The sequence below is a fragment of the Neocloeon triangulifer genome, unplaced genomic scaffold (assembly GCF_031216515.1).
Source record: "Neocloeon triangulifer isolate White Clay Creek 2 clone unplaced genomic scaffold, ASM3121651v1 ptg000002l, whole genome shotgun sequence".
In the NCBI taxonomy this organism is placed as follows: domain Eukaryota; kingdom Metazoa; phylum Arthropoda; class Insecta; order Ephemeroptera; family Baetidae; genus Neocloeon; species Neocloeon triangulifer.
The window spans coordinates 1,644,917-1,666,812 of NW_026775545.1; the positions used below are offsets into that span (position 1 = coordinate 1,644,917).

Below are 21,896 nucleotides of genomic sequence, written 5' to 3' on the forward strand. Positions count from 1 at the left end.
CAGAGCATTGCTGGAAGCGCCCTAAAATCTAGAAAATAAGCTTTATAATTAAGTGAAGGAGACGCCTCAACGCATGATTTAACTTCGCGCAAGCTGAGTTTTTTTGTTTCGCACTTTTATTCCGCAGATCTTTGAATTTATTAAAAACTGAGAATTCAGTCAGAGCTCAGAGCATTGCTCGAAGCGCCCTAAAATCTAGAATATAAGCTTTATATTTAAGTGAAGGAGACGCCTCAACACATGATTTAACTTCGCGCAAGCTGAGTTTTTTTGTTTCGCACTTTTATTCCGCAGATCTTTGAATTTATTAAAAACTGAGAATTCAATCAGAGCTCAGAGCATTGCTTGAGGCGCCCTAAAATCTAGAAAATAAGCTTTAAAATTAAGTGAAGGTGACGCCTCAACACATGATTTAACTTCGCGCAAGCTGAGTTTTTTTGTTTCGCACTTTTATTCCGCAGATCTTTGAATTTATTAAAAACTGAGAATTCAGTCAGAGCTCAGAGCACTGCTCGAAGCGCCCTAAAATCTAGAAAATAAGCTTTAAAATTAAGTGAAGGTGACGCCTCAACACATGATTTAACTTCGCGCAAGCTGAGTTTTTTTGTTTCGCACTTTTATTCCGCAGATCTTTGAATTTATTAAAAACTGAGAATTCAGTCAGAGCTCAGAGCATTGCTCGAAGCGCCCTAAAATCTAAAAAATTAGCTTTATAATTAAGTGAAGGAGACGCCTCAACACATGATTTAACTTCGCGCAAGCTGAGTTTTTTTGTTTCGCACTTTTATTCCGCAGATCTTTTAATTTATTAAAATCTGAGAATTCAGTCAGAGCTCAGAGCATTGCTTGAAGCGCCCTAAAATCTAAAAAATAAGCTTTATAATTAAGTGAAGGAGACGCCTCAACACATAATTTAACTTCGCGCATGCTGAGTTTTTTGTTTCGCACTTTTATTCCGCAGATCTTTGAATTTATTAAAAACTGAGAATTCAATCAGAGCTCAGAGCATTGCTTGAGGCGCCCTAAAATCTAGAAAATAAGCTTTAAAATTAAGTGAAGGTGACGCCTCAACACATGATTTAACTTCGCGCAAGCTGAGTTTTTTTGTTTCGCACTTTTATTCCGCAGATCTTTGAATTTATTAAAAACTGAGAATTCAGTCAGAGCTCAGAGCATTGCTTGAAGCGCCCTAAAATCTAAAAAATAAGCTTTATAATTAAGTGAAGGAGACGCCTCAACACATGATTTAACTTCGCGCAAGCTGAGTTTTTTTGTTTCGCACTTTTATTCCGCAGATCTTTTAATTTATTAAAAACTGAGAATTCAGTCAGAGCTCAGAGCATTGCTCGAAGCGCCCTAAAATCTAGAAAATAAGCTTTATAATTAAGTGAAGGAGACGCCTCAACACATGATTTAACTTCGCGCAAGCTGAGTTTTTTTGTTTCGCACTTTTTTTCCGCAGATCTTTGAATTTATTAAAAACTGAGAATTCAGTCAGAGCCCAGAGCATTGCTCGAAGCGCCCTAAAATCTAGAAAATAAGCTTTAAAATTAAGTGAAGGAGACGCCCCAACACATGATTTAACTTCGCGCAAGCCGAGTTTTTTTGTTTCGCACTTTTATTCCGCAGATCTTTGAATTTATTAAAAACTGAGAATTCAGTCAGAGCTCAGAGCATTGCTTGAAGCGCCCTAAAATCTAAAAAATAAGCTTTATAATTAAGTGAAGGAGACGCCTCAACACATGATTTAACTTCGCGCAAGCTGAGTTTTTTTGTTTCGCACTTTTATTCCGCAGATCTTTGAATTTATTAAAAACTGAGAATTCAGTCAGAGCTCAGAGCATTGCTCGAAGCGCCCTAAAATCTAGAAAATAAGCTTTAAAATTAAGTGAAGGTGACGCCTCAACACATGATTTAACTTCGCGCAAGCTGAGTTTTTTTGTTTCGCACTTTTATTCCGCAGATCTTTGAATTTATTAAAAACTGAGAATTCAGTCAGAGCTCAGAGCATTGCTGGAAGCGCCCTAAAATCTAGAAAATAAGCTTTATAATTAAGTGAAGGAGACGCCTCAACACATGATTTAACTTCGCGCAAGCTGAGTTTTTTTGTTTCGCACTTTTTTTCCGCAGATCTTTGAATTTATTAAAAACTGAGAATTCAGTCAGAGCTCAGAGCATTGCTCGAAGCGCCCTAAAATCTAGAAAATAAGCTTTAAAATTAAGTGAAGGTGACGCCTCAACACATGATTTAACTTCGCGCAAGCTGAGTTTTTTTGTTTCGCACTTTTATTCCGCAGATCTTTGAATTTATTAAAAACTGAGAATTCAATCAGAGCTCAGAGCATTGCTTGAGGCGCCCTAAAATCTAGAAAATAAGCTTTAAAATTAAGTGAAGGTGACGCCTCAACACATGATTTAACTTCGCGCAAGCTGAGTTTTTTTGTTTCGCACTTTTATTCCGCAGATCTTTGAATTTATTAAAAACTGAGAATTCAGTCAGAGCTCAGAGCATTGCTTGAAGCGCCCTAAAATCTAAAAAATAAGCTTTATAATTAAGTGAAGGAGACGCCTCAACACATGATTTAACTTCGCGCAAGCTGAGTTTTTTTGTTTCGCACTTTTATTCCGCAGATCTTTTAATTTATTAAAAACTGAGAATTCAGTCAGAGCTCAGAGCATTGCTCGAAGCGCCCTAAAATCTAGAAAATAAGCTTTATAATTAAGTGAAGGAGACGCCTCAACACATGATTTAACTTCGCGCAAGCTGAGTTTTTTTGTTTCGCACTTTTTTTCCGCAGATCTTTGAATTTATTAAAAACTGAGAATTCAGTCAGAGCCCAGAGCATTGCTCGAAGCGCCCTAAAATCTAGAAAATAAGCTTTAAAATTAAGTGAAGGAGACGCCCCAACACATGATTTAACTTCGCGCAAGCCGAGTTTTTTTGTTTCGCACTTTTATTCCGCAGATCTTTGAATTTATTAAAAACTGAGAATTCAGTCAGAGCTCAGAGCATTGCTTGAAGCGCCCTAAAATCTAAAAAATAAGCTTTATAATTAAGTGAAGGAGACGCCTCAACACATGATTTAACTTCGCGCAAGCTGAGTTTTTTTGTTTCGCACTTTTATTCCGCAGATCTTTGAATTTATTAAAAACTGAGAATTCAGTCAGAGCTCAGAGCATTGCTCGAAGCGCCCTAAAATCTAGAAAATAAGCTTTAAAATTAAGTGAAGGTGACGCCTCAACACATGATTTAACTTCGCGCAAGCTGAGTTTTTTTGTTTCGCACTTTTATTCCGCAGATCTTTGAATTTATTAAAAACTGAGAATTCAGTCAGAGCTCAGAGCATTGCTGGAAGCGCCCTAAAATCTAGAAAATAAGCTTTATAATTAAGTGAAGGAGACGCCTCAACACATGATTTAACTTCGCGCAAGCTGAGTTTTTTTGTTTCGCACTTTTTTTCCGCAGATCTTTGAATTTATTAAAAACTGAGAATTCAGTCAGAGCTCAGAGCATTGCTCGAAGCGCCCTAAAATCTAGAAAATAAGCTTTAAAATTAAGTGAAGGTGACGCCTCAACACATGATTTAACTTCGCGCAAGCTGAGTTTTTTTGTTTCGCACTTTTATTCCGCAGATCTTTGAATTTATTAAAAACTGAGAATTCAGTCAGAGCTCAGAGCATTGCTCGAAGCGCCCTAAAATCTAAAAAATGAGCTTTAAAATTAAGTGAAGGAGACGCCTCAACACATGATTTAACTTCGCGCAAGCTGAGTTTTTTTGTTTCGCACTTTTATTCCGCAGATCTTTTAATTTATTAAAAACTGAGAATTCAGTCAGAGCTCAGAGCATTGCTTGAAGCGCCCTAAAATCTAAAAAATAAGCTTTATAATTAAGTGAAGGAGACGCCTCAACACATGATTTAACTTCGCGCAAGCTGAGTTTTTTGTTTCGCACTTTTATTCCGCAGATCTTTGAATTTATTAAAAACTGAGAATTCAGTCAGAGCTCAGAGCATTGCTGGAAGCGCCCTAAAATCTAGAAAATAAGCTTTATAATTAAGTGAAGGAGACGCCTCAACGCATGATTTAACTTCGCGCAAGCTGAGTTTTTTTGTTTCGCACTTTTATTCCGCAGATCTTTGAATTTATTAAAAACTGAGAATTCAGTCAGAGCTCAGAGCATTGCTCGAAGCGCCCTAAAATCTAGAAAATAAGCTTTATAATTAAGTGAAGGAGACGCCTCAACACATGATTTAACTTCGCGCAAGCTGAGTTTTTTTGTTTCGCACTTTTATTCCGCAGATCTTTGAATTTATTAAAAACTGAGAATTCAGTCAGAGCTCAGAGCATTGCTCGAAGCGCCCTAAAATCTAGAAAATAAGCTTTAAAATTAAGTGAAGGAGACGCCCCAACACATGATTTAACTTCGCGCAAGCTGAGTTTTTTTGTTTCGCACTTTTATTCCGCAGATCTTTGAATTTATTAAAAACTGAGAATTCAGTCAGAGCTCAGAGCATTGCTTGAAGCGCCCTAAAATCTAGAAAATAAGCTTTAAAATTAAGTGAAGGAGCCGCCTCAACACTTGATATAACGCGGTGCAAGCCGAGTTTTTTTTTTAATTTTATTCGCTCTTTTTTCCGCAGATACCTGATTTTATTAAAATTTGAGAATTCAGTTGGTGCATAGCTCAAACCGCTTTTATATTTAGAAAATAAGCTTCAAAATTAAATGAAAGAGCACCTTTAACTCAATTTTATGCAACACAAGCTGAGTGTCTTGCTTTGCTCGTATTCTACCCAGATTTTTGCAATTTTAATTTATAACAAAAGGGTTTTATTGCTTATTTTTACTTATTATTATTGTTATTATTTTTTTTAATTCTAAATTAACTGAATATTTAATGCCTATGCTCTCTTTCCTTCGCAAAATTCACAGATCTAAATACCTATTTCCTGCAGCTCAATTTCTGCTTCAAAGAAAGCCTTTTCTACTTCCGTTTTATTATTTTATTTATTCAGGAAACACGTTATTCTTCTTTCAAGAGGCAAAATAGGGCTCCAGTTAAAAAATCAAAGGAGCCACTTGGAGCGTTTTCCCCAAGTTTAAGTGCTCAGAGCAAACAAAAAGTCGCTCTTAATTAGGCACTAAAGAAAGCAAAAGTCAAAACAGCTGACCAAAAAGTCGTTAAAGCGAGGATGTTTTGCCGGAGCGAGCTTTTTTCTCTCTGCCGAGCTGCAGCCAACGAAACTTCCAGTCTGGTTTATTTCAGTCCAAGTTGCGTTTCGCTCTGTCAAAATCCTCCTCAGCTGGAGGAACGGCGGCGGCGTTGTTTTGGTTGCGCAGACCCAGTCGCGAGTGCGTGCAGGTGCTAATTGGGGCGCGGGTGTTTCTCTCCGTCGCCTCAGCCACACCGAGTTCTCTGCGGCAGGTTCGCTGTTGCCATGGAAACGCGTCTTCCCCCCGGCGCAGCCACCCTCCGACACACAAAAACTGCAACCCCCGGCCGGCTGGAAGGCAGACTGCCTTCCGAAAGAGAGACATAAATATACACACAGACAGACTTTTTACACTCGGCGCTGCCAAACGCAAGAAAAATCGCCCGTTTCTTGGCAATGAAGCCATTCTGCGAATTAATAGCTGCGCCAGATGCTGCGCTGCCCACTTAATCTGTTTGCGCCACTTTTCCGCCGAATTAGCCAGCACGGGCTGGAAAAGCATTTTTCACTTATCAGCGCTCCCCTTCGTGGAACAGAAACACACACACGTGGTGTCAAGAAGCTCCAAAATGATGCCTTCCTCTTTCGCTCTCTTTTAGAGACAAAACCCGTGACTCAACCAACAAATGTTAAATTAAGGCTCTTTCCTGCTAGCGTGTCCTTCGGTGACTTCTTTCGGCGTCGTTTCCTTATTTAAATTCTAACACGGTGCCGCGTTTGTAGAGAATGGAAGAAAAGATTAGCTCACATTAATATTTATTCGCCTTGAGAAGAAGAGGGAAAAGATGCTAATTTTCAACAGCACGTGTTATTTTTGCTCGTTAAGATGTTAGGCATCCTCTATAACCAAATGCACTAACTATTTAGGCTAAACAAACAGAAGAAATTTAATTCAAGTTTGAAGTTATCGATTGCAAAAATAAAATTTTTCATTATTTCAACCAGAAAAATGTTTTTTAGCAAAATACTTCTATGTTTATTTTTCATAATTTTATTTTTTCTTTCAATAACTCTTTTACATTCTGAGAAAGAAACTGAAGGCGTGGATTTTGTGTTTAGCAAACGCGAGACGCAGCCTCGTGCCGTCCTGATAATGTGCCACGCAATATTATTTATTTGGACAAGTGATTTTCTCGCTCGTGCTATTTCTCTCCCTAACCCCAACCTACCTCACTGCCAATATTTAAACACGCTCTGTGTGTGTCTGTGTCAGTGCTCTCAAATATTTACGGACCTTCCATTTCGCAGATCACGCCGTTTCTCAACCAATCTCGATGACGCCGAGAAGAGCGGGCAGCTTTCCCGGACCGGACGCAGCCTCGATTTTGTCCCCCAGATCCGAGACTGGCGGATTAGGTGTAAAAATGGTCGAATACGTTTTAGGATCGTCGCCGACGAGCAAAGAACTGGAACCCAGATTAAGAGTTCTTGGACTGGTGAGGAAAAATAAAAAATCTAATTTTGGCCACATTTCCCCCAATTTAAGAAATCAATATTAATTCAATTTAAATTGTTTTTTTTTTTTTAAACATTTTGTCACTGCCAAGGTGAGACGCCAATTTACTTAATTAAATTCTCTTCCTGCCTGCCTATCCATTAAAGTTAAAATTTTATTTGCTCAAGCTTCAAGCTGTGAGTGAAAAAATAATTTAAGAGCCATTGCCCTCCCGCCGCTGGGGATAATTGAGAGGAAAAAATTTCGAGCAAAACCCGCTTTCCACTACCTGCGCTCACCTCCCCTCCAGCCACCACTCCCATAGGGTGCTATTGTGCTCTATTCTTCTCTGGTCATGCTTGGGGAGCGATTTTCTCTTTTCGGGAGTTGTTGTGCCTGATCTTCCTCCCCACCCTCGGCTTGCCACCTGATTGGCTGGCAAAAATGCAACCCTTTGTATTCCCTGCCTGACCTTCCGTTAGTTACCCCTCCTGCGCCGCGCGTCCCGCAGTCCCACTTGTTTCTTCTCGCGTGCAGGCTGTGATTTTCAAAATGATTCCTTTCTCGGAATATGTGATCTGGCAATCTCACCCTCTTCTCGTGGTCTAATTGTGGCGATTTTCATCAATCCAAGTGTAACAAGTGTTTTTTCATTGCAGAACGGGTCGGATGGGAAAAAGGAGCAGGGAGACAAAGCGCCGTCGCCTTTCGAGGCTGCACAAAAGGATAATGAGAACGGCCAAAACGGACAGCAATCGGCCGGACAGAACGGACTGGACGACGACAAGGGATTCAAGTGAGTTTTAATTTTCTATCTAGAGCCGCGCGCTTTTTTGTTTGGCTTCAATTCCGAGGAGCCAGACGCTCTTTCTGCGAGCTGCTTTTTATTAGAGCCCGTGGCGATTAACGCCTGCCGCTTGTGGTGCGGCAATCCTGCATACTTAAATCGTATGAACGTAATTTCATTGCCAAATGCTCTCCATAAACATCTTTCTTGCACTTCATGGTCAATGCCATCACGCCGGCGTGTGCCGACGCGCCATCTTTCAAAGCCGCTGTATAAACCGAGCTTGGCAGCGACTCCGATAGAGGGACAGAATTTCCAACTCTATTATTTCTCACTTGCATTGAAGCAATTTTAATCCTAATTCTAAGAAAATTTTGACAAATAATAAATTGTTATTTGTAAATCATATATTTTGTTAATGTTCCTTTGTTATTTTCTTTTTAATTAAGACCGACTTAATTTAGTACATTATCATTTAAAATTTTTAACAACTTCCTTTGTAATATTTGAATTTTATTTTTATCTTTTCCTTGAAACAAGTGACTGAATCATTATAAAAAGGAAAACAGCTGCTTTTAATTCAGTGTTATAAATTTTCGTAATTCTCTCACTCGCTCTGCTTTGTAATTTTTTTAAACAAATGATGAAAGCAGTCACTTGACTCACCATTCTATAAATAATTGTAAAGGTATAGTAATCCACATTATGTAAACAGTGACAGTTTTATTTTGTCTATCATGGAACCGGCTTAAACTAAACCAGTGCATGCAATATTTTATTTATTTCTGTCACAATGAAGTAATTCTCTTTTGTGTTTGCAGTCGAACACCTGGAAGTCGTCAGCCCTCACCTTCGGAGGAACAGTTAGCAGGCGCAGTGAAGCAGGTCAAAATCGAAGACCAGCAACCCCATCCACCCCATGTTGCCAATCATCTACCCGCTAATGTTGTAGTTGTGCCTGTAAGTATCCTCCAAAAATATGGGTTTGCCAGAATACATTGGCTCGAATTCATGGAGATTTTCATAATTTACCTTGCTGCAATTATAATTATCATTATTATTTTTGTTTATTTATCCACATTTTTACAGTAAATTTTTACATTCAATTGTTGGAAGAATTTAAAAAAAAAAGGAATTGTTTCACAAAATGGCACCAGCACTAGCAAGAATTTTGCTAGGACTTTCTGAGATCAAAAAGACCCCTTCCGCTGCAGTGATCATATATATAACAAGGAATAATTTTTCCTTTTAATTCTTTTACATGAGAAAAAGTGAACTTGCACAAAGGTTGCCTGACAAGACAACTTGCCAAGCTGATTTTTCTTATCTGAATATAAGAAGCCTTAGACTCATTACCTGAATTTTCTAATATAAAAATGATGCAAGCTAAAATATTCTTTTGTCTATTGCAACATTCATAAGTCAATAAGTTGTTAATATTTGAAGATAAATTTAATTTTTAATACAATGAGCCTTCCATTTAATTAATTATTTTATTTCATTGTGTGTATTGTCCTTTAATGAGGGCATTCCAAAAACCTAACCTGACTGACAATCAGGCTAATATAGTCTGCCGTTTGAGCTGCATGGTAGCTCTTATGATTGTTTTTTTTTCTTGCAATATTTTAAAGTTTAATTTCAATTGGAATATCAAAATATTTTGTTTCTTGATAAAAATATTCAACCAATTTATTTGAAACAAATTCTTTAAAATCTTCTTTGCTGAATTGATTATTGACATAAATTATTTTTCAGGTCCCTTCCAATCCCAATGTGGTCCCACAAATGGCGATGCACCACGCAATGCACCCAGCCCTTCACCCAGGTCACAACATGCATCATCCGCACCACATGCAGTCCATGGACGGCTCTCAATTCGACCACCACGGCATGCTCTCTGACCAAAACCAGGGTGTCCAGCAGCAACAGCAGCTGTTCTCCGACCCCAATGGTCCCAACCAGGGTGGCTACGGCATGATCGCCCCTCCGCCTCAACAGCAGCAGCCAATGGACTCCCCCGGCGTGATGACTAATTTCGATTTGCAGGTAGGACGCCATTTCAATTCAGCCGTTTAGCTTTTGATCGGGTAGGAAATAGGTTATTGTATGCAAATTCTAGTGGAAATAGCTCTGCATTCACTACGTATTGGAAAATTTATTGATTCAAAGTGCTCCAAGTCTGCACAAAAGCAAGCTGCTCCGTTGCTTGCATAATCAAGAGAGCGGGGATATTGAAATGATTTTTCATTAACACAAAACGAATGGTGCACTGATTCCTTATGCTTTTCATTTTTTGTCCTCATCCACAAATGCCTTTCATTTACAGTTTTCATTTAATCCGTGAAACATGAGAAATAGGTTAATTTATTATTAACTGAACTGCGAAGAATCTCAAGTTTATGAAATAGGCACTCGACAAAATTTTATGTGCTCCGCAAAGTGGGAAATATAAAGCAGCACTTCTTCCTCTTAAATTTATTATAGAACAGCTTGCCATGAATTCACGTTGGGCCGGTAGCGACGCCAGCGGGCGGTCTGGGAACTAAAATCGAGCGGTGCTCAAGTCAGGTTTTTCATTTCGCCTCTCCATCCATCTCCTGTGTGACTTAATTGGCAAAGTCGAGATGGCCAAGTCATGATAAAATTACAATGAGTCCAATCAAGCTGCGGCACCTTGTTCTTGTTCGGTTTATCGAACTGCATCACAAAAGAGCGCGACGGCCGTGCATCCATCCATATTTCACTCTGGGGACCCTGCATGTGAATTAGCATTGTCAGCGGAATGTCGCTCTTGCTGCCAAGTCATGTGTGCCCCGGCGAACAGAGGAGACTGCACGTAATTGGTCCCCGGGAGGATTAATTTGCTAATGCACGTGCATACTGGCCTTTAGCTCTCGGCCAAGACCTTTCCACGGCCCGTTAGGTGCGGAAAGTGGAAAAAGTGCGCGCTCGACCGGCTTTATGACATTTTCCAACTCGTAAAATATCAGTTATTGCGCGCCCTAAAAGCGAAATTAAGCAACCGAAAACAAGCCATGTGCTAGGCCCGGTTCATGCTAATCTCGCGACTTTACAGCCCACTTTTCATTTTCTCGCAAGACTTAATCCCGCAGTTTGCTAAACCCGTTTTAATTTATGCCGGTTAATTATTCACGCGTAATTGAAAGTCTTCAAATCTCGCGCGTCATCCCTCTTTATTAACCTCGGCGCCGGAAAGGAAAAGAAGAGCAGCAGAGATGGAACGCGAAGTGCACTTTCCGCCCTTTTACCAACCAACCGACAGAGAGCTATCGATTTTGGATCAATCAACCGGCAGAATATGATCCGCCGGCAAAAGACCAGTCATAATCCGCGACGAGTGACACACACGCATTCCATTCCCAGCATCACAGAGATAAAAGGGTTGCCTCCTCTTGTTTTAGCGCTGTCAATCGAGTGACGGATGAGAATCGCTCGCTCTCTCTACCGAAAAAGATTTTCTTCTTCTTTTCAGCCAGTCAGTCACCTTTTGAGACGCACCTCGAAGGGTGGCCAGAAGTAGACGGGCCAAAAATAATCCCGGGGACACCTAGTTAGGCGCATACCTGTCATCTCGCAAAGTGACACGCGGCGTCCCGAGAAAGCGGCCAACTATAATTACTCCTGCCCACCTGGTTTCCCTTTCGTTTTGTTCGCTTCGGAACGAACATTTATTGCTCGTAATTAGAACAAGCCGGGGTTTAATGTAATTTAGTAGCCGCGTGTCTTACCATTAAGCTTTGTTATTATTTCGCCAGGCGTGTGTGCATGCAAGCCGGGTGCGTGACGACTTTTATTGAATTCGCTGCCAGAGTGTAATTAAAATGTCAAACACATTGAGCAAAGAGGACACACAAGTTCGCGCGCCGGTCCCACGCTTCTAAAACCGACCTCGCCTGTTTCACTTGCTGATGGATTTTGACAGCTTACGATGAAATACTGTTTCAAAAGTTGCAAACAGAAATTAAATCCTCAGCTATAGTAATTAATTGAGTTGTGTTTCCAATATTCACTTTTAAATTCAAATTTTCAAGAGGAATTTTGCTTGGAAAATATATTAACACTGAAACAGATTACTAATGAACAAAAATTGTGATAATTAATTTTAAATTTAGTTGAAATTTCCAAGACAGGTGGAAATGAATATCTAGCAATATTTCCAGATTTTGTTACTCCATTGAATTTTTATTATTTCCACTTTTACACATCTGCGACCTGCAAGTTTTAAAATAAATTAGCTTCCTAAGCGACTTTATCACACGAAAAAATCTATTTTCGCCCAGTCTTTCGCAGTCTGCCCTTCAGCCGATTGATTTATTAACGCTGGACCGCTTGATTTATGAACAATTTGTTGCTCGGACTTCTTCTTCTCCTTTCCACTTGCCTGTTTTTGTCATCCGGCTCTTTCGCCGCACGTCTCTCCCTCTTTTTTTCACGCGTTATATATGAATTTCTCGCACCACACGGTGGCAAAAAGTCCGCACGACTGGCCATATTGGGCGGTGCAGCCCGAGTGTGAAAAGTTCCTTTTAGCGCCGCGCACTTGTCGCCCGCCCGGCCAGATGGAATTATTATTGTCGTTGAAAAAGAAACACACAACGAACGAGCCGCAGCCAATATCACACCCTGCCACACACATACCAGCAGCTGCAGCGGGCGCACGTCTCCCAGACTTAATTGGGTCAAGATTCAGTAATTATTAGCCGGCGGGGTAATTAGGTTGCGCCGGGTAATTTATTCATGATGAGCTGAGAACAATTTCGTCTCGCAAATAAATAAATATATACTCACGCTTGAGTGGCACCGACTTGGATCGCGGCCAAGTGCTGCATATTTCTTCTCTTATTTTTACCCTTTTGTTACGTGACATTGTGGCCCATGAGACCTTTGACAGCGAAAAGCACCTCCGTTTTAATGCCCGCTTTTTATTTTACGACCCGGGCGAAATCAAACTTTTTGCTGAGAAATCGGTGCCTTTTGTCGCCCAGGACGTGATGCCCGGGCCATTTTTATTGTAATCATTACACCGCCGGTCTGTCGTCAACCCTTTTTTATTACATTATGCTCTGCTGACGGAAATCTTATAACAAATCACACTTCTACGGGCTCATTTGATGCCGAAAAATCCGCTTAGGACCGTCCCGTGTTTTTTCAACGCCGTCGTCTCTTTTTCCATCCCGCTCAGGGATCACGCACATCCAGGCATAAATAAACACACAAATAATCAGATTTCCTACGGCCTCAATCACGTGCTGATCGCTTTTTCCTGTCGCAATTCGATGAAGAAGAAAAAAATCATAATTGCCAGACGCGTGCGCTGCTAATTAAATTTGGCGTTTCCTCCGCTCTGCTTTTTCGGCGTGCCAATATCGCGATAATTTACAGCGGCACGTTGTGTACTTGTTGTCTGTTTGCTGTCACATTAGCGAGCACATCGTCAGACGGATGGTATCCGGGGGCCGTCTAATACCTGTGCCGCGCTGTTCGGCACGCCCGGCCCTGGAAATTTGCGAGCACTTTCGGACAAGGCAAATCTAAAATCGATCCCAGACGCTCTGGTATCTCAAAGTTGCAAGGACAATGGGCTTGTTTGATTTATTCTTTAAATAAATAAATAAATTAAGATCACTCTGGGGGAGGAAATCTAATTGATTTGTTTTTTAATTCACTCATAAATAAAAAATGAGAAATTATTTTATTATGCTAATTTGCAAATTACGTCAAATTGATTGAGAAATATTTGGCTTATTGAAATTTTAAGTTGATTTGAGGCTCTGTAGCTCAATATTATGGACTTTTCTACTAATTTTTACTTCTAATTTTTATCTTTATTTGTTTTGAAAAGATTTTTTTAATAAATTTTACCCTAGAAGATTCGTTTGTGCTTGAAGAATCACAAACTTAAAACTTTCCTATTAGTGCCACTTCCGACGGTGCGAAGGGCTGATCCACGTCGTCCTCTTTTTTTCCAACCCTCGTCTATATAGGTGTCCTCTTTCGAAGAGCAAATTACCGTCTGCTGCAAACGAGACGAAAATCAATTTCGAGGCTCTTCATTATTTGCCACGTCGACCTGTTCCGCTAGATGAGACCAATTTCCAGGCCTGACACTCTGCGAATCGACTTTCCGCCTTTTATTTTAATGGAATTCAAGTCGACTTCTCTGCTCTTGTCGCTCCAGCTCCGAAGAAGACGAAACTTTGATATACACGCCGTTTCACTTTTGATTCGGCTGCGACGAAGAAGCAGTTCGGAGAGATGAGACAATGGTCGCTTGGTTTATTTTATCCGCCTCGCCGGCTGCCGCGGAGCGAATTTGCAACTTCATCATCTGGCTGGAATAACCGGCAGGACAAATATTGGCGCTCGTTACAGACACAGCCCTTTTGTCGCGCCATTCCCACTATTCGCAGCACCGAACAATGCCGCTCTATTTCTCCTATAAAGTGTAAATAACCGGCTCCGTTTGCGCTGCGGCAAAGTCCCCGGTGGTGATAAACGGGCGCCCATCATAGTGCACGAATCGTAATTAGCGCCGCATTCAAGTCAAACAAAGCGGCCTGTTCATATGTGGGGGTGACACATGTGTTTGCTGGGCGGCGCAATAAATTAATGGCACGGGACACGCGAATTGACACCTTTCAAACCGCGATTAGTCATTGCAAAATGATTACTTCCGATTCGACCCGCTGGAGCGTTTTGTGAATTTTTTTTTGTTTTATTATTTCGCCCGATTTAATAAGCACTTATGCGCCGACCGGAATTGGCTTCACGTTTTTGCGCCGTTTCGAAAGTAGAAAAATTTATTGCGCTCACGCAAATTGTAATATGCCAATACATGCAACAATAATCATAACTATTCATACCGATGAATTGCGACGCCTCACCCGCCACGTTTAGAAAGAAAGGTTGGAAAAAATGTGATTGGTGATTGCAGTTGATTGAGTTGGAAAACGGATGCGCGCCGTGCAGATAATCATAATTGAATAAAATCACGCATATAGCTCGCCTCCTATGTGTGCTGAATATGAAGATAAAAATTGTGAAGTAGATAATAACGTAATTGTTCTAGTGAAATTTTCACTTGCAGCAGAGACAATTGACCTAGAAAAGCCAAAGGTTTATCAAACATTTTAACATTTTGTCATGTAAGCTTCTTTAACTGATATAAAAACAGGGATTTTTTTTCTTTTTTTTTCACATGTGAAAGTATTTAAATTTTCAATCTTTCTAAAAAAAAAAATTGATTCATAATAAGTATCCAAAATAAAATGCTAATTGATGTTGAAAATTACTTCACCGCTTTCAGTTTGTGCAGCATTTTGAATTATAAAATCCCCTGACAGGAAAGCCATGAGCTTTCTCCATTAATTTCCATTGCAAATCTCGGAACTGATTTCTATAAAATATCCCAAATGAAATAATAATTCCAGTAGTGAATGAGCGGATTTCGCAAGGAAGCCTCAATTTACTTTAAAGCTCTGCGATATGGATCGCGCATTGTTGAAAAATCGAAAGTCGTCATTAATGCAGCCATAATTTCATATACGCAGCGTAATTCTATTCATCGGCCGTCGAATTAATCTGCATCCAGCCCGCGTGGAAATGTATAATAATTCCAGCCGTGTGTGAAGCCGCTCGATTTCGAAGGGGTGTAGACGCGAGAGACAAAGAACACTTTGGTATGTTTTATTAAAAACTTCGCAGCCGCCGCTCTCGTCAGTGAATTTGCAAAGCATTTTGCGCCACTCGAAAGAAGCGCTTGATTAATACCCGCGCACACAGACACAGCCTTCGCCGCTCGTTGATGACAAATCCCAGAGCAATTTAATTGTAAAAGCCGACGTCCCGAGCGACCCGTTGAGCAAACCGCCGAATATCTTCTTACCCGCAGCAAATTTTATTCCGGCGGCGCGGATATTTGTCAACCGCATTTGGGACCAGAATTTTTCACCCGGGGCAGCGAGTGAGCGAGAAGAGCTCTCAAATCCAGCGATTTGTCAACGCCATTATACGGCCGGACAATGCGCGCATCACTCGCCCCCGTTTCTGCATGTGAAGTGTTTACACGGCCATTGTGCGCTTTTATTTTAAATTACGCCGGGGCCGGTCGCTGCTGCCGGGCTGACCTAACTCGGTTTAAATGGAGATAATCAGGATGCACACACAGACGCACGCCTTTACAGGGTCACGTAGCGGTACCGCAGCAGGTTCCGAGGAAAGTAAGACTGGTTGGTGGTCCTCCTTATTTTTTTCTTCTCCCGCTTTTGGGTCGCCACTGTTTGTCGTAAAATTTAGCAAGTGCAAATTAAAATAACAACCAAATGAGGTTTTTGAACATAATTTTGAGTGTTTTTATTTTTTATAAGAGAAAATCATGCAAATTTTGACTCCGTAACATGAATTATAATTATACCAAAATAAAATAAATTTTAATTTTATAAATTTAAATTTTTTTTCAATTTTAAATATTTATTGATTAATTTTTAAATTTAAATAAATAAAATTGTTTCTAGTTGACGAAAAAGGTTGTTCACCTTTGAATATAAAAAAAGAGGACGTGCGAGTTAATTTATTGATGGTAAAACTCAATTTTCTGATTCTCTTTATCACAGAGAGTTTAAGGGCAATCTTGAAATATTTATCTCGAATCCTGCGTCAGCTCTTGAATATCTTATTCTGGGAGAAAATGTGGACCCCTCGCTCGGAGGCTGCACCTTTTTTATCGCACACCCGCTCCTCTTATTCGACTCATCTCCCCGATGTCCATCACACATAAAGCATAAAAAAATCCTTCCGATGTCATTGCACGCTGCCAAGGTGCGACGCTCTCCCGAAATTGAAATCTCTCTCGAAAGCTTTTACTGTGATGCGTGCGCGATTCGCCCTTTGTTGTTTGTTGCTGTTAATATTTTACGTGAAAAATTGGGTCCGGACGTGATCGACGCAGCGAAATAATAACAGCTCGGATTTGCGTCGCTCTTTCGAATTCCACTTTTTGCCCGGCACGCTCGCTCGCTCATCTTTTTCCCATTTTTACAGTCGTGTGTGTGTAATTATCCTTAACACACCGGTTAGTTCATTTTTGTGTCGCCTTGCAGGAAAAGAGAGAGACGAGAGAGTTCATTGATTCTCTCTGTGCAATAGTTTTTCCATGGCGGCGAATAAAAAGAAGAGATGTAATTCGTAAAAAGCTCCGGGTATTATTAAAGAGCCCTTGCGAGGGAGCATTAAGGATTATTATTCAAATCAGCGCAGAAAGCGCTGGCGGCCGTGCAAGTATGAAATAAAACACACATACAAAAAGATTCCAGAGAGGAAGAAGAGGAAAGAGAGGAGTCATTGCGCTCCACTCGGCGCACAGCTTTATTTTTTAAACATTTTTTATGTATATTTCGCCGACGGCCGCCGCGGGCTTTATTGCGATAAAGATAATACGCGCTTTGAACAAAAAAGGGCACGAATATTCACATCGCTTTTTGCTTTTCGGCCGCAAATTAAGTAATACCGCGCGATGTAATAGATTTTCGCCTTTTTTGCCTCTAAATGGAAAAGCAATTTCCACTTGTTTTCAACATGATTCAACTCTACGGATTACAGCGTTTATATATAAATTTAGCGTTTTGCCGACAGCCTCGATTCAGACGGAAATAAATTTCTCTCACAAAGAGAGACAGAGAAAGAAAAGTACAGCTCAATGAAGAGAATAATGTGAGAATTTCCTCCAAACTCGGCCCGCCGACCGGCTGCTCACCAAGACTTTTTTTGTTCACCTGTGCGCGGAGAGCACTTTTTCGACTTCGTCGATTTCGAAGCCGCTAACAAAGTGAAATGATTCATGAAAATCAGATGTTGGTTCTGCAGCGCGGCAACTTTATACCTCGGCTCGAGGTTTCGCCTTTTTTGCTCCCCTGCCTCTTTCCTTGCGGCCACGGTTTGCGGTCATTATAACTCCAGTAATATAAAACCCCAATAATAATAAAGAGCAGCAGCAGCGGCAACTGCTGCTCTCGCCATTTTGCGCCACGTTAAATTCGAAAAAGTATACACGTCTGTCCTCGAGGGCCCCATCCCGCCGCAGAAATAAAGCATATCAAGAGAGTTTCGCTAAATAATTAATGCCCGTTTTAAATTGCTTCCGAGCCCGGCCGTGTCCAAGTTAAGCCGAGCATTATTAGACAAGGGGCCTCCCTTGTTGCAGACCGGCCGGCTTTGTCGGAATTGAGTCGCAAACTTTAAACTTTGGCGTCCCGAAATTCACGCCGGCCGCTTTTCGTAATGGGGCCGTAAAGCAAGTGAAGCCAACAACCTGGACTTTCTTCGTCCGTCGACCGCGCAGAATATTATATACCCATGCACTTTGCTTTCAATCTCGCCGTGCAGCGAGACGTCTAATTACGAGTAGAAGTTCCGTGGAATTGGAACATTAATGACGTAGACAGGTGCAGAGGCTTCGCTGTAAAGTCAGCGAGATGCGCCTCCGAGTGCAATCATCCTATCTGCCGATTGTCAATCACGCAACCTTCGCCGAGAGAGATGGAGTTTGATAAAGAGCAATACACTCGACGTTAATATCAATTCAATATAAATATAAATACGGTTCGTCGTCGTTATCAGGTAGACTTTTCAATCAAAGTTAATGTAATATTGCTTCTGACGGAAAATTGCTTTTTGAATCTATGCAAAATAGTCGAACACAATCTATTGATCAAACATTTGCTTTGATAAATATTTGCCTAATCATGTGGAATAACAATGGAATTAATCAATTTTTTTTTCAACAGTAATGCTTATTGATAAATGAAAAGAAAAATGAATTATAAAATGGAGAAATATTATAAATATTTGTACAAATACTTAATAAAAATGTTTCAATTTTCAATTTAATCTATTGGAAACAAAAATAGGTACAGAATTTGTACCGACAAGTAAAACCAGGCGCTTTATCTTATCAGCCACACCTCGTGCGCAAAAATGAGAAATAATCCCCGAATCGGTCCAGCAGCCAGTTCGTTAGCACCGTCGGCCCAAGCGTGACCATTCCTCTCTGTCCGTTTGCGCGTGAAATTCGTCCTTGGCGCAGATATATTTATTAGCAAACTTGAGGAGAGACTTTAATATACGAGTGGCGATAAAGTCTTGTAATCTAATCGGTCGAGGATGCGCGAGATGTGGCAAATTTATTAGACGATAAATTCCGGTGCGAAATTGAACTTTGGTGGTGCTCCAACATGGTGGCGTTGGCCGCGCGCTCGCGGCCCCGCCACTGCTCTCCTTGGCGAGAGAGTCAGTCGTTCGAAGAGCTCGCTGCTGGTAGGAGCATTTTGCTCTGCTCGGCACCTCGGCTTGCTCCTCCGCCAGCCGGATCGTGTGTGTAGTTCATTGCCATCGGCGGACTCACGTGGTGTGACGGACCTGCCAGGTTGATTCTCTCTCTTTCTTGTCAGTGCACCTCGGATGGAGCCTCTTTAGAGCCGCCTTAAACAAACCCTGTGATAAATGCAAAAAGTGCGCATTCAATTGAATTTCCATTACCCAACTGCGATGCTTGTCGATAAGACGACTTGCTGATTACACTCGTCAAAGCAAGTGCGATTACGCCGCCGTGGTGTGTCACAAAAACGGGATTGTCGCATTGATGGTGTCCGGTGGAATCAATCAGCAGCCCCAGCGTCAAAAATGGTAGTGCTGGAACCGTTGTCCAACACTTCTCCGCCCAGGAGTCAAAACTCGATGAAGCTGTTACCAAAGAGATTTATCAACCTGCACCAATGGCTAGGACCATTAGCAGCGAAGGACCTGAAAGAAGCCGTGGTAAGTTGACCGCAATTCCTATGGTTAATTAAACAAACGCCAAGGATTTCGTCATTAAGGGTCCATTCATTTCCCTTTTTTTTTTTTTCGCAACGGGTATTATTATTTCAAGCACTGGCGAATTTCGAGGGTTGAATAATTAAATTTGTCAGCGAGCGAGCGAGAGAGAAAGAAAGAAAGACGGAAAGTAGGAATGTCGAGCGAGAGCTCATTAGCGCCGCGCGGCGAAAGAGCCATTCCGTAATGCACTCAACGAGCTATGAATTTTAATGAGAGACTCGTAATGTGAAATAAAAACTCCCCAAATTGATACAAATATTGACTGTTGAAATTTATGTCTCTGCCTTTGACGTAAATCTCGCATACGTTTATTAATTAGTTCTGCCACGCTTTGAAGACGATGTTGTTTCTCGAGTGGTAGTCAATTTTCTGAGCCGGCGAATTGTCCCGCCGAGGTACGCGCGCGCAACGTACACAAAAGGGCCGCGCTCGCTGCGTCTTAAAATTTAATTACTTTTTGAGTGCTTTTTCTCGTGCGTTTCCTCACTTTTGAGCGCCGCTCATTCGCGAAAAATAATAAAAAGAAGAGAAAAGTTGCGCCACCGCCGCCGCTCCTCGCGATATTAAAACTTAACTGCTGCAGGTCATTCTCGTGAAAATAGTACATCATCAAATATTCATGTGGCAAAGAGTCAGATGCTGCTCTCCGGACAAAACTTTATTGCTGCACTCGGAGCGTTGAAAGTGTTTAAGGAAAAGAGCACACCTCCACCTTATCGACTGCATATAAACTAGACCAAAACAACTTTTGAATTTTTGCTCCGAAACCAAATTTTGAGAAAATCGACACCGCTTTTATTAAATGGAAATAAATAATATTGTAGTGGAAGTTCACGATCGAGGGTTGATTCATGGTGATTTGAATTTAAATTTGGATTTTCCTTGATGGGTTTATGTGAGTTTTTATTGTTTAAGTAAAAAAAATTCAGGATATTGTATTTTTTTATCTTAAACAATAAAAAACTCAAAAATCCATTGAGGAAAAGCCGAATTTAAGTTCAAATCACCATGAAATAAATAATACATCACCTTCGGTAGATCTTTAACTTTCAAATTTACCCCTCACACCTGCCATTGCCGGGGGTTGATGCAAAATTCATGCGGAATTTTCGTGGCTCTTATTCAGGGACCAACTTTGTAAAGGCTCTGTTTGCAAATCCCCTGTTTATTAGAAGCGACTGCGCGAATTCCAAAAGGCGGCTTTGAAAGCGGTTGTGCCTCCGCCGAACTCCCGCGCGCTGCTTTTGAGTCTCACGTGCGGCTGCCTCGCAACAATGCCCACAAGAAATAAATAAGCGCCGAGAGAGAGAAAGAGCAATGAAATTATTTATATGCGTTCGGTACATTTCCCATCTCGCAAAACTCGAACAACATTCCGCGCGTAATCGCATCGGCAGGTCATTTATCTTGCGCAATAATAATAAATAAATAATAATAATACACCGTAATGTAACAATAATATACCTGCTGCTTTCTTCTGCCAGAGAGGAAAGAGCTTCCTACCCATCACGGTGATCAATATCTCGCTCTCGCGGAACCGGAATGAGGAGGCGAATTTATTGCCTCAAAGCTTTTATTTACAAGTCGCTTACATACACGTTCGCAGGGAGAGACGTCAAACTTCAAAAGCCCGGCCTTTTCGTCGACGATTCTAATTGAAATTTGGCTCTGCTCTCCTTTGCCGAACAAAAACGCGCAAATATTAATATTTCCAGGCGTCGTTCCCAGTTCCGAGAGCTGCTGGAAAGAGAAAAAGTCAGCAAAAAAAACTCTCTCAAGAGACACGCCTCGGGTATATTTTTAGTTTTTTTTCTCCGAGTGCGCGAGGGGCACATTGTCGGCGCAATTAAAACGAGTTGTCACCTTTCGCAGAAAGTAAGAAAAAACACACACACTTTTCGCCCCGGGGCGGCGGTTTCAAGTGCTGGGCACACATTGCGCATTAGAGCACGGCTCAGGTGTTAAAAGGTGCGAGAAGAAGCGCGGCCGACCTTTTGCCCTTTCCGCGAGCGAATTTATTTTTGAACTCGTTGCGCGCTCGAGTAAAAGCCTCGGTGATTTCGTTTATTATTGTTCCATTGCTTCAATTCCCGGCTGAATCAAACGCCATTAAATGCGCCGCTCTCCGCCCCCTTCCCGCTGGAGAGAAATTGATTAAAGCGAAAATGTGTACATATATATTTCGCGGGAGAACAAACGCAACCCGCGGCCCCCTTCCGCTCTCCTCTGGTGAGCGAAAATTTGGTTTCCAACGTATGTGTTGGAAATTAAATGGGCTCCTTTTGTTTATACACAGACGTGTGTGTTTGATGTAGTTTTTGTTTCTAAAAACCAACCTGCACACTCAGCATTGGAAACTAATCAAGGCTCTAATTAAAATTGTGAAAAGTTAAATGCTGGATTTATGAAATATCTTCTAAGCTGCAAATTATTGGTTAACACAAGGCAATCTCTGCCCATAACAAGATTCATCATCCAAATATTAAAAATTTTAAATGCAAACTACAAAAAAATTAGTTGAAAAAAAATGCAAGAAAAAAATTAATGAATTATGTAAAATTTACAATT

At 41.0% G+C, this 21,896-nt stretch overlaps 1 protein-coding gene across 7 annotated transcripts in view; it reads left to right on the forward strand.

Moving 5' to 3' along the window:
* Window positions 1-21,896, forward strand: part of LOC132203799 (pumilio homolog 2) — a 103,260-nt gene that overhangs the window by 35,362 nt on the left and 46,002 nt on the right. For all 7 annotated transcript variants that reach the window (XM_059631876.1, XM_059631866.1, XM_059631888.1 and 4 more), the window contains 4 exons: window positions 6,463-6,650; window positions 7,309-7,445; window positions 8,258-8,396; window positions 9,192-9,482. In XM_059631876.1, coding sequence (XP_059487859.1) covers window positions 6,463-6,650; window positions 7,309-7,445; window positions 8,258-8,396; window positions 9,192-9,482 — 755 coding nt within the window. The remainder of the gene's footprint in view (window positions 1-6,462; window positions 6,651-7,308; window positions 7,446-8,257; window positions 8,397-9,191; window positions 9,483-21,896) is intronic.